Raw genomic sequence first — 13052 nt, 5'->3', positions numbered from 1 at the left:
TATTTACAAAACAAAAATAGACCCACAGATATAGAAGACACTAAGGTTACGAAAGGGGATGGGGGATAAATTCGGAGTTTGAGATAACATATACACCCTGCTATATATAAAATAGGTAATCAACAGGGACCTACTGTAGAGCACAGAACTATACTCAATGTCTTGTAATAAACTATAATGGAAAAGAATCTGGAAAAGAATAGATATATATACATGTGTAATTGAATCACTTTGTTGTGCACCTGAAACTAACACAACATCGTAAATTAACTGTACTTCAGTTTTCTTTTAAAAGTGTGTATTGAGAGTATAAATCATTTTTTCTGGCCATAAAAGGAGTCTTTCTTCAAACTTTAAATAAAGCAGTCCATGTAAACTTCTTTTTCTTACACTTCTCTCTCTCTAGAGCCTTGGTTGTTACCCAGTGGAGCTGGAGCGAGGCCCCCGGGGCTTTGGATTCAGCCTCAGGGGTGGGAAGGAATACAACATGGGGCTGTTCATCCTGCGTCTGGCTGAGGATGGTCCTGCCATCAAAGACGGCAGAATCCACGTGAGTTGGCTTCTGTCTGCAACCTTTGGTTCTGGCTCCAGACTGGAAACTTCTGAAAATAGTTGATTAAAGGGAATGCAGAAACCTCCTGAATCTATGAAGCAAGATTTTCCATCACTAAAACCTGAAAGACAGATGCTTGTCATGAGTTCATTTCCTCTTTGCAGGGTGCTATACTGTACTGCAGTTAGGCTGCTTGCGCTGGCTTGACTTTGGTCAGTAAGAAAAAATCAATTTTACTTACGTAGTCAACATTCAAGGGCAAATAGATTAATAAATAAAATATACTTTCATCTCATTAAAAGTCTTGGGAAAGCCAGGATGAAACAGAATCATCGACTTCTTCCAAGAAACAATAACCCCAGGATTTTTTTTTCCTTCTTAGCTACTTCTAGAGGGAGCCAGAGGTCGAAAAGCATGACTCCCCCAACCTTTATTATCATTTGCAGGACTAGAAATCACATCAGCAATGTTCCTGCATAGGGGTTCTCAGCTCTGAAACACTATAGCTTTGTACATGGCGTTGAGGCCAGATGGTTTATGGATCTGCAAAAGATATTTTCCTTCCTTCTCTAGATGTTACTTAGAGGATTCTTATATTGAAGACATTTGCTGGGCTCAGTTTTTTTTTTTAAATAGTTAATTTACTGGTATTCAATTATATGCTAAAAATTTTATATGCTAAAAATTATAAAATCCCTTACTATTCAAGAGAACTTTGGACTTCCTCCCTCTGCTACCAGTAGGCATCAGGGAAAGAGAAATTTTTCTTTTTCTTTTTCTCCTTTTTATTTTTCTCTTTTGCTTTTAACTAAGTAAGCTAATTAGAAAGGCAAATGACCCTGGCACATTATTAGATGGTAAATTCTAACAATGATTAGAAAAGTCTTCTAGGTGATTGCAGTTTTGAATTATGCACATCACTACTCCACTCCCATTACTCATTTCATAAACATTTACTAAGTGTTTGCTTTACCCAAGGATTTATACATGATCCTGAATGAGCTGGAAGAAAGAGTGACCCCCAAACAAGATACCATCCTTTCTCTAAAGAACTAGACTTTTGTACAAGTTCAAAGTAGGTGAATATGAGTAGAGAAGATTTCATAGAAGAGGTGGCATTGGACAGTCAATAGGATTTCAACAGGGAGAGATTAAGAAAACATTTCAGGCTGAAGAAATGAGCAAAGGGGTAAAACGAAGGAAGTACACGTCATATACAGGGAACTGCAAGTGGTCAAGTTTACCTAGAGTCTATTTAGAAAATACATAGGAAGGTAGAAGAAAATGAGAATATGAAAATAGGATGAATCACCAGTATGTAGGTCCAAGGCAGTGGAAAGTCACAGAAGGCTTTTGCGCCACGAGTTCCCCGAGAGCAGTACACTGATAAAATCAGTCTCTTGGTGTGTAGGATGGATGAGGGGATAGGGCTAGCTATAGTTTAGGCATCCAGTCATGGTGGTGGGAGTGTAACTTGGATGGTAGTACTTTGGGTGGACGGTAAGTGATGCATGTGGGATCAACCGTTAATGAAGAAAAGACCAGTTTAGATGACTGACAAGTATTAAATGAGTGAAGGATGAAGGGAAAAAAAGAGTAAAGGATGGCTTAGAGGCTTCACCCTGCCTGTACTGTGAAAAAAAAAAAAATGTGAGGGAGGCCAGTGGGAGAAAGGATTTGGCAAAGACTGATGATGTACTAAGTTGTAGTCATGTTGAAGGACCAGCTGGTTGAGCAGGTGTAAATATTTAGCAGGCAGTTAGGACAAGAGGTAAAGTCCCAGATTGTGACATTAGCCAGATGGAAGTGATAACTGATGCCTTTGCTGTGGATGGGTTCACTGAAGGAGAAGATTTAGAGAGTTGTGGGCCAGGGGCAGGACTCTGGATAAGGCCTGTCATTAGTGGACCATAGAAAGTAGAGAAAATGGGGAGGGTGAGAACGCAGAGCAGCAGAAGCAGAGCTGGAGGGTGTTGATGGCAAGGAGAGGGGCTGATGGCCAAAGTCCATTAGTGTGCTGAAGCTGAGCTGTTTGCTCTCGCCGCAGTTCACTTTCTTGTAGGGACAGTTTAATGAAGTGGGGAGAACATGGGTTTGGAAATCAGACAGGACAAGGATCGAACTCTGGTTCTGCCACCTTGTAGCTGTGCATCGTTGGGTAACTACTCTGAACCTGCACAGAACGCAGAGCTATAATACATGTAAAATACATGGCCCAAGTAAACTTCTTAAAGTTTTAGTAAGAGCAGTTTGAGGCACTGTTTATGGGGATGGCATACTTATTTCTGGTTTTCTTGGCCCTTTTTCTCCTCCACCCCCCACCTTTTAAAAAAAAAATCTCTAAGTCATTTAAATTTGGAGTTTAAAAAAGATCTCCCATTGTATATTGTATCACAAAACTCCAGTTAAACCAAAAACTAGGATATAATTGAAATGTTGGTTTCAAATATAACCCTCAGATACACTAATCTCACCAAATAAAAGGCAAACAAAGAGGCCTTAAAGGATTCTATTTCTAAAACATGTTATTCTTTTTTTTTTTTGCGGTACGCGGGCCTCTCACTGCTGTGGCCTCTCCCATTGCGGAGCACAGGCTCCAGACGCACAGGCTCAGCGGCCATGGCTCACGGGCCCAGCCGCTCCGTGGCATGTGGGATCTTCCCGGACCGGGGCACGAACCCGTGTCCCCTGCATCGGCAGGCGGACTCTCAACCACTGCGCCACCAGGGAAGCCCTAAAACATGTTATTCTTAATAATGAACAGAAACTTTAGAATTATGTGATTAAATCAGCTTTAATATAAAAAAGAAACTCTGAAATTTGAAAGCAAAAGCAAATAAGCTATTACTGCTATGCCCAGGTTTGTTCTAAACTCTAATAAATCAGCTTTTCAGAGAATAATTTTTCTGGCTACTAAATTATCAAAATCTTGACTTGGTGTAGGGATCATGGGAGCTTTGCTATAAATGACAACTTACTCAGGTGGCCACTGTCCCAAAAGATGGACATTTTATCTCCAGCTGACACTTGTGCATGGAGCCAGCCACCTAAGCATCCATCCTGTCTGCCTTCCCCTCTTGCCTCTCTCCTCTTCTCCCGTGTCTTTTCTGTTAAGCTGACACTGTACTTTGTGTCCTGTACCTATTATTCCAGTATCTTCACCTGAGGTAGTGCCTTGAATATTGATAGTAGATGCTCCATAGATATTTGTTGAAAGAATAGAATGCATGGTTAATATTTCTAGATAATGAGAGAATTTTATTTTAATATTTAAGATTAACTCCCAGAACTTATTACTGGGTAGACGGGACTTGGGCTATAGGAAGGAATAAACAAACAGTGTAATCGTATAATTCACTAAAACAAGAAAATGTTAACTTTTAAGATAGATGGAAAGGTGTTGAGAGGATCTGTACATTTAGTGAGTCTTCAGCTGGTCCTTAAATCCTGATTTAGAGAGGAAGGAAAAAGGTTCTGGGCTAAGGGAATGAGAAATCAGCTGAATGGAAAAAGTCCATATTAGGTAATAGTGTCAGACTGAAATATTTGACAAAGAACAGAATCAGATCTAGAAACTATTAAGAGTCTGTTGTCTTCCAGACCACCTGTTTTCACTTGTATTAGTTTTAGTCTCACAAAAACTCTGTGAGGTAGGTGGCATTATCCCCACTTGCAGATTAAAACTGAGGCTCAGGGAGACTGAGTCACAGCCATAGAGGGACCCAGGTCCATTGTCTCTCAGCCTGGTCTGTGTGCTTTCACATCAGGCCATGATTATGTCATTTGGACTCAATTCCTTTGGGAGGCATAAAGGGTCTTAAGAGGTTGTAAGATAATGTAAGCAATGTGTTAGAAATATTGTTTAGTCATTTTAATACATTTTAGTGGATGTTGTTTTAAAAACTGCAAGACTGACTTTAAAAAGTGACTTTTTTAAAGGAACACAATTTTTCTCTATCGTTCTTCCTACTTTCCCCCTTTTGGTTTTCCTGTTCTCATTTTTTTCTTCCCCTTTCATTTCTGTCTTCTCTCCTCGCTCCTCTGTCCCCCACAATTCTATTTTTCAATAATACAAAAACCTGACCTTGAATTTTTATTCTTATCAAAAAATATATTCCCCATTTTTTGTATTTTTATCACACTTAAATTTTTTAAAGTAACAAACTTTTAAAAGAATGTTTACATTTTCCTCTCAAAGGTGTGATTTTTTTTATCTTAAGCTTTGTGTAGTCCAGTTTAGAACTTTTTCCCCTTTTGAGAGCCTCTCTACCATAAATCTTAAAACCATGGCTTTCTTCTCCTTCACCCTAATTTAGTTTTTAAGTTAAACAAAAATGACACCTGGTGGCAGATCTGTTCAATTACAAGTTTTTTTGCAGTTTACTTATTGTGCTGAAAGAATAAGAAATATGCAGGTTTGGACAGAGAATTTAAGCCAAAGACTATAATTGAAATGAATTATAACCTCAAGCACGTTTTTAAAAGATGTACCCAAAGCATGCTCCAAGTAGTATCTATTTTAATATTAATTTCTCTAATTATCAGAGGGTTTTATATCTGGTGCTAATCTGTCATCTGTGTTTCCTCATGAAAATGATTTTTCTATAATCACTTATTAAAGAAAATCTGGGTACCGACCTTTGTTTCACTTATATACCTATTCTGATTATAAGGGTTTTTTAATGAATTGTGTTTATTACTTTTTCTCCATCCTATTATGTTTATTATCATCTTACTTTGGTTTTTATTTTAGATTTTTTTTCCACTTTATGTGTTAAATCCATCTATTTTGTGATATCCTCCATTTCTTCACTCATTTTTTTCCATAAATATGCAATAAAACTTGTTCTATTTTCTTAGTTTACTTGAAAAAGTTTTGCATTGTATAGAACGGGGTGCAGTCTATAGTTAAATCTTCATCCTGCTACGCTTTTTTTTTTTTTTTTTTTTTTGGCTGCTTGGGTCTTTGTTGCTGCACGTGGCTTTCACTAGTTGCGGTGAGCAGGGGCTACTCTTCGTTGCGGTGCATGGGTTTCTCATCTCGGTGGCTTCCCTTGTTGCGGAGCACGGGCTCTAGGTGCGCGGGCTTCATTAGTTGTGGCTCGCGGGCTCTAGAGCACAGGCTCAGTAGTTGTGGCGCACAGGCTTAGTTGCTCTGCGGCACGTGGGATCTTCCCAGACCAGGGATCGAACCCGTGTCCCCTTCCCTGGCAGGCAGATTCTTAACCACTGTGCCACCAGCTTTAAATCTTTTTTTGGAAAACCAGAAAATAGATCATTTGAAAATTAACATTTATTTGTGCTTGGTGTATAATCCTGTTTTTAGCGCATTAATTCCTCCCAACAACCCCAGGAGGTAGGTAGGTACTAATGTTATCCCCACTTAACAGAGAGGAAAATGAGACCACTCTGCTAGGACGAGGTCGAGCCAAGAGTGAACCACAGACATTGACTCCAAAGCCCAGCTTCCAAGCCACTGTGCTCTGTCGCAGCTGTGGATACAGAGCAATCCTACTCACCTCTGTTAAATAATTACTGCGTCCTCTGCTGTTATTTCTGCATTGTTTTAGTAAGCTCTGCAAATATTGCTTTTTGTAATTTCAGTAATTGTCCATTGTTCAGTTTTTCTGTTTTGAAGCCAATACCCTTTAGTTGTTTGTCACCTCGAAATGTTGTTTAAAATCTGGCTATATTTTTGAATCACTACCATCATTATCTTTAACCAGGTCCTTTGCAGAAGTTATACTTCACTCATTCACATGTTTCCTTTTTCTTTTCAAATAACCACAGACAACATTTCTAGTAAATAGCAATGGTACTGAGGCATTTTATTCTGATCCCTAGCTTTTGTTTGTTTTCTAGGGAAATCACTACACACTAAAGTCATTTAGTGTAAGCCAGCTATTGGTTTTAAATAAGTATTCATAGTAGTATGAATTTCTCCAAGCTGAGTTTTCTTAGAGTTTCAGTCTATAAATATTTCATTTAGGTAATGCCTCATGTATGTACAGGGCGTAGCAGCAACACAAAGGAAGGAGTAGGCAGTTCTCCCTGGAGGCCAGGATAGGCTTCAAAGATGAGGAGCCACCTGCCTAGGATTTAGGATATTCAGCTCGAGTCGGAAAGTACGAGGTAGCTCTGTGGTATCATGTGGGTCATAGAGCCTTCACCCTCTCCCACCACTTAACGTTTGGTTGAAAACTTAGAATTTGATTCTTGACTTCAAGATGCCCAGATCCTGCTTACTAGTTATATAAACTTCTATAGCGTAAATAAAACTGGACATCTTCTCTTCCTATTGCTACCACCTGTCCACTCCTCGTCAACTCTAGCGTAACAGCACTGTGCACAAGTTAAATATTTTACAAAGAGAGTCATTCAGCAGAGTTGGGTGGCTCTCGGGATGACAAAACAGAACCGAAGGAGGATGTGTAGTTTCATGCTGTTTCTGTGAATGTTCCCTGTCTAGGTTGGGGACCAGATTGTTGAAATCAATGGGGAACCTACACAAGGCATCACACATACTCGAGCAATTGAGCTCATTCAGGCCGGTGGAAATAAAGTTCTTCTTCTTTTGAGGCCAGGAACTGGCTTGATACCTGACCATGGTAAGTTAAGTAGCTCACCTGTAGCTGAAAAGCTGAGAATGTGTTAGGGAGGGGGCAGCAGAAGGAAAAGGAACATCAGTTTGGAGGGGAGAGATATTTTACTAGCTAATTCAGAGGTAACCACCAGAACCATCTAAAGTTAGTTACCATAAATAATAATATTACAAAATAAGTGATTCATACAGAACTTTTGTTAGACTAGAATAATATATGTTAAGCTAGTTTCAGCAGAAAACACAGTTGCTTTTGCAGAGAAAAGTGCCTATAAAAAACGAGAACATTAGAGGCAAACGATTTTAATGTCATGAAAAGCATTTGAAATCTCTTCAAATGTTATTTTTTTTCCTTACAGTAAGATGAGTTTCTCTCTTAATGAGCAGCATAAGAACTTTAGGCTTTTCTGGTCATTTGTCAAAAACAAGTTACTTTAGCTCTACCTGGAGACAAGGAGTTGCACTTGGGACCATTTCCGTAGTCCTGTACTGATCTTAAATTTCCTTGGTTTCATTGTATGCTTTGGAAATATCACAGTATTTGAAAATCACTGTTTATCAACTGAGTGCACTAGTCTAGAAGTACAATACCACACCACTTAGTCCTTGTCCGTTCCAGTTTCCTCCCTTCCCCCCATAGAGCTTTTGAGGGATAAGTATAGACATGACCTCCTACAGTCCCCTTCCAGCCTATAATCCTCTGACTGTATTACCTTCCACCATCTGCTTGTAAACCATACGTCCCCGGTGACATCTTTGCTAACTGCGCTGTGATGTTTTTTTACACAGTCCTAGGCTTTTTCTCTTCCTTCTTCAGGTTTGGCTCCTTCCGGTCTGTGCTCCTACGTGAAACCTGAGCAACATTAAGGCTTTCAGGGCTTTTCTTGGTCTTTCCTTAAAAAGATTTGGTAAATTTGCATGTCTTGTAAATCACTTCCTTCTTTTTTTTTTCTTTTTAATTAAAAATGATGCTATTAAATACATCTACTTCTATCTTCTGCACTTTTCAGTTTCCTTTTGACATTAAATTTGACAGCTTAAAGCAAGAAAATTATTTACAAATGCCCATGAACTCCATTCTGGTTACCACAGTTTGGTCTCCTTTATTAGTGATTTTGGCAAATCCTGAAGCTATATCCATCAATAATAGCTAAATTAGTAAGCTGCTTGGACCAGGTAATTTGGTCCAATTTTATTATTTATTTAAGATTTTTATTGGGCTTTTGCTAAAGAATTTACACATCATATATTATCGTACCTATTATACAAAAGTAATTGGAAAAATGAATACTATTATTTTGTATATATAAAACAACCTACCCTTCAGGTACAAGTATAGCTGTCTGTATACGTCTGCCTTTATAGAGAGAGATCTAAACATACATGAACTTTATTTATTTATAAAATACTCAGGCTGTTTGTTTAAGCAGTCAGTAAAATCCAAATGGCTATCAAAAACTTCAAAACTTAATTGTTCCTATTTATAATTCTGAAATTTCATAATTTTCTACTCAAATCACTTTTTTTAGGTGATTGGAATATTAATAACCCTTCATCTTCCAATGTGATTTATGATGAACAGTCCCCATTTCACCCATCTTCACCTTCTGCTTTCATATTTGAAGAGTCTCGTGTGCCAGTAATTGAAGAATCTTTGATGAGAGTTCAGATATGTGAAAAGGCAGAAGAATTAAAGGACATCGTGCCTGAAAAGAAAAGCGCTTTAAATGAAAATCAGTCTGATATAAAACATCAGTCTCTTCTCCATAAAAATGTGAATAAAAGGGATCCGCCCAACAGTCATGGGCACAGTGATAAGAAAAATCTCTTGAAAGTAGAAAATGGTGTCACACCAAGAGGCAGATCTGCTAGTCCCAAAAAGTCAGCCAGTCGATATTCAGAGGAACATTTAGAAAAGATTCCCAGTCCTCTAAAAAATGACCCCAAAAGAAGACCCAGAGATCGATCACTCAGCCCCAGGAAAGGAGAGAATAAAAGTAGTCAGATCAGCACCAGGGCAGCTTCTGGACAAGACCATTGCAGAAAAAGCAGAGGACAGTCTTCAAGCCCAAAGAAGCAGCAAAAAACTGAAGGAAGCAAAGACCAATCAAATGTGAACCAAAGAGTAGGGGGCTATGCTAGCAACAATGCTGAGCAGATGTCAGATGGGAAAGAAAGATCAGGTGTTATCAGGAAAGATACAAATCAGAGTCAGCCTGGAAAAAACAGAACCAGGTCTCCAGAGAAAAAAAGCAAGAGAATGGATGAAAAGTCTCTTCCATCCAAAAAGACAAATAACACTACTAGTAGAGCTATATCGGAAAATGAAAAAGGAAAGAAAGCAGCCTTAGTAGAAACAAGTTCTAGTAAAGATAAAATAGGAGAAAATGTCAAACTATCAGAAAAGAAGCCAAAGCAGGAACCTGAAGAAAGAATGGTCTTAAACAAAATAGAAGATCACAAAAGAAAAGAACCAGAGGCAGCTGACAAAAACAAAGAGAGCGGAGGGTTCAAACCTGAAAGCGGTTCTCCAGCTAAGAAAACACCAATAACTCCAGGGCCTTGGAAGGTGCCAAGTGCAAGCAGAGCCACAGGCACTACTGGTGTGGCCGAGAAGCGACTGTGACCTTTAGTATAAAACAAAAAAACAAGTTGTAATCTTTTCCTACTAAAAAGCAGTGTTCCCCTCCCCCCGAAAATCATTTTTTTCAGGAATTCTGAAACACACATCAGAAGTACATTTTAATTTGAGTATCAAGTTACCTAGGCTGCATGAAGGGCCTGCAGGATTGCTAAGAACCCACTGTCCCCCTGGCTGGCTGCCCGCCTTGCGCTCAGGAAGGAGCCGCACCCACGGGCTCATCGGACACGCCCGGCTCAGGCCGCCCAGCTCGTCTTCATGAGTGTCTGAACAAATGACATGTTGATATTCACAACGTGGTCACAACTCACTTTATATCTGTGCCAAGTTATCTACTGTATCATGTCTATTTTATCCTTCTCACGCAGATATTTCCACAGTAACGAAAAAACTAGGTTTGGCTTGGAAGTTGATATTCTCAATAGCATGTTGCATGTTTACAGAGAGAACTATTTGAGCCCTTGCAGAAGAAGAGATTGTTAACTCATCATTAAAGATGGCAGTTGCCTCTCCTAACAAACAGCTTACTGATGATGTCCCCGTTTAAAAATAAAACTCCCAAACATCACTACTGGAAAGAAAAAAAAAATGTAGTCAAATACTGACTTTCTTATGGCTGTTTATTTTAATTCGGCCGGATAAGGTATTTCAAATAACTGTTAAAGATGTTATTTACAAATGAACGTTCAAATGAGAAAGCACTTCAGTTGATTAAGAGTTCACCTCCTGCTGTGTTATCCAACTCTAATGTGTTATAGCATCTCAGATCACTCTTTTATTTCATTTATTTTATTATGAAACCACAAAGAAGCATGTGGAAATATTGCTTATTGCTATCTGAAGAAAAACTACCAAATTTCTCTTTCTGGATATTTTGGTTGAACCAACTACTAAGTCATTAGTCATTAATACATAATACATATTTGAAGAGGGACTTAATCATGAAACCAGTTTCACGGTCCGTTGCCAGATGAGGTACCAACTCATCTGGCAGCCGCTGTACGAGTTCGAGTGTTGAGAAGCAGAACCTGTGTGAGACCGGCTCACAAGCAAGTGAGGACAAACGTGGCGGTAGACAGTCCTTGCTGGATCTTGATTTTAATACCTAGCTACATTAACCTATTTATTTGCAAGGAAGAAAGGGAGAGTAAACATCTGCTTAGCTTGTACAGATTTTCCGAATTCTTTCCTAAAGTCTAATTAGAGATGTTTGTTGGACGGTAGAGACAGTTTTTAGCCCCATAAAATAGATCCGGGTTTCTCAGCCCCCGGAAGCAGCATTCAGTAGCATCTATAAATAAAGGAACATTCTCAGAATAAAACCATTTTCTGGAGTATTTGAACACACCTGTTCTGTCACCCTGGGTTCATCTTGTTATTGTGAAACACATCATGTCCAGGTCCTTCCCTCTCAGAGTCTGACTGTGAAATTCTTTAATATAACAACTAAATCAGCCCCTGTAGATAAGACATGCTTCCCAGAGTGAGATTTCTGAAATCCCCTTTCCATCCAGAACTATATTTACCCACCTATTGTAACTACTTGAATAGAGAAGAATTAGAAGGCTTGATAAATGCTAAGAATTTAGTATCACAGAAATGATTTATTTTCCCTATAGTCCGCAATTAGTGATAAAAATCCAATTTTTGTTAACTGCGACATAACTTTGATGTCATCTGTTGTCAGTCTGATGTGGCTCTTTCCTTTCTAAGTAACCTGTCACTGTACTGATTCTGTACTGACTTAGCAATGTGGCCTTGGAATGCTAAGCAAAATATGGATGTACTGGTTGTAAATGTTTATATATTGTACAGTACCTTTATATATACACTTGAGGTTCTGATTAGAGAAAGAGACCTGTAAATCGCTCGTTATTTTTTATATAGATATTAAAAGAAAAAAAGAAAAACAAAAATCAGTTCATGGCCTGCATTTCTTTTACTGTCAGGTTTATGTAATGTTGCTTTTTCTATTTGTGGAGCTAATTCTCATCATGGTCTGAGTCCTCAAATAGATTTTTATCCCTACAAGTAACAAATATTCAAAGTCCTACAATCAGAAAGACTCTTACAATGATGACTTTACCTGTATAGCTATACTTATCTATATGTAAAGCTCAAGATTAGTTTGAGTTGAATATCATTATACCTACTTAATACCTTTCACTGTAAGGAAAACAAACAGCTTTGCATAAATAATTTGCTACCCCCCAAAAATCCTTTCTTACACTGTCAGGGAAAGAAAAGGACTTGTCTTATTGGAAATTGTCATCAGACATTTCTAATGGACATAGCTGTGTAAGTCCAGTTACCACAAGGTCACAAACTCTATTTCATCAGACTGTGGCATTTCACATTATTTTTAAATCATTTTATCTACCCCAGGTTGTACTTGTAGAGTGAAGTATTTTGACTTGATTTCACTGAAATTCTTGGAATGAATAATGCCTAAAACCTAGCTCAAGACCATGGTTAACTGAATACTCTTGAGGAGAAAAATTAATTCCCGCCTGCCATTACTGAACTCACACTGAAAATAAACTCCAAACCCCGAGGCCTACCATGGAGATGTGTGTTGTAGCAAAGCCTGCAGAGTGGCAGCAAAATCATTTTGTTGCTGTTTCAGTGGACATATTTTCTTATTGGTCGTAACAGCAAAAAAGTTCTGGGATGCTATCACGTTGTCTCCCTAGGGAGATTAGTGAGTAAGAGCCTGTAATATTGTCTTCTAACCCCCATACATTAAATTTCTGGGGCCACGTAGCTTTTGCACAGAGTCAACTCCTATTTCAGAAGTCTTGGACACAGAAAAGCATGTGGCTTTTTATTTCTACCTGAGCATACCTTGGTTATTTCCTTTTTTAATAGTCAGATATTCTCATGTAGAGAAAGTCAAATGCTTTTCAAGGTGAACTAATGAAGAGCTTCATGTTTAATGTGTCCAACATTCAAAAAGAATTGGGTTTTAAGAAAGCAAGGACTACTCAAATTAGTTAAACGGTGTGACAGTCTTAACTACCGACCTCCACAGAGATGTGTTTAAGCTTGAGCTTAGTCCAGAGTGAGCTCCAGGAACTAAGGAACACTGGTGTAAACAGACTTCAGTCACGAAACGTGATGATTCAGTCTGGCGTGAAGAATATATCAGAGCAACTTCTTACATCATCCTGGCATGCTCCAGCGCTAAGAACTACTTGTGCTTTTTAAACAATAACAGATTTGTTTATTTAGGCAGCTCTTTACTGCTTATGCTATTA

The 13052-nt window shown here is 38.6% G+C and overlaps 2 protein-coding genes across 11 annotated transcripts in view; one reads left to right on the top strand and one right to left on the bottom strand.

Annotated features, from left to right (window-relative positions):
• The window catches only part of MAGI3 (membrane associated guanylate kinase, WW and PDZ domain containing 3), a 295639-nt gene that overhangs the window by 256271 nt on the left and 26316 nt on the right, over window positions 1-13052 (top strand). For 3 of the 6 annotated variants that reach the window (XM_029229507.1, XM_029229505.1, XM_029229508.1), the window contains 3 exons: window positions 407-550; window positions 7023-7161; window positions 8684-9846. In XM_029229507.1, the coding sequence (XP_029085340.1) occupies window positions 407-550; window positions 7023-7161; window positions 8684-9780 (1380 nt within the window). In that variant the 3' untranslated portion in view covers window positions 9781-9846. Of the gene's footprint in view, window positions 1-406; window positions 551-7022; window positions 7162-8683; window positions 9847-13052 lie in introns of those variants that run through there. The other 3 variants (XR_003794507.1, XM_029229509.1, XM_029229506.1) reach the window with 2 other exon arrangements.
• Window positions 7650-13052, bottom strand: part of PHTF1 (putative homeodomain transcription factor 1) — a 72258-nt gene continuing 66855 nt past the window's right edge. For 4 of the 5 annotated variants that reach the window (XM_029229514.1, XM_029229511.1, XM_029229510.1 and 1 more), the window contains 3 exons: window positions 9918-10061; window positions 9671-9781; window positions 7650-8860 (listed from right to left, as the gene is read on the bottom strand). The gene's annotated coding sequence lies outside the window, so the exon portion shown is untranslated. Of the gene's footprint in view, window positions 8861-9670; window positions 9782-9917; window positions 10062-12356; window positions 12485-13052 lie in introns of all 5 variants that reach the window. The other variant, XM_029229512.1, reaches the window with a different exon arrangement.

This window comes from Monodon monoceros, unplaced genomic scaffold (genome assembly GCF_005190385.1).
Source record: "Monodon monoceros isolate NGI ecotype Baffin Bay Population unplaced genomic scaffold, NGI_Narwhal_1 Super_Scaffold_18, whole genome shotgun sequence".
NCBI classification, from domain to species: Eukaryota; Metazoa; Chordata; class Mammalia; order Artiodactyla; family Monodontidae; genus Monodon; species Monodon monoceros.
The sequence above is the reverse complement of the archived record's forward strand: the minus strand, read 5'-3'. Positions and strand labels throughout refer to the sequence as shown.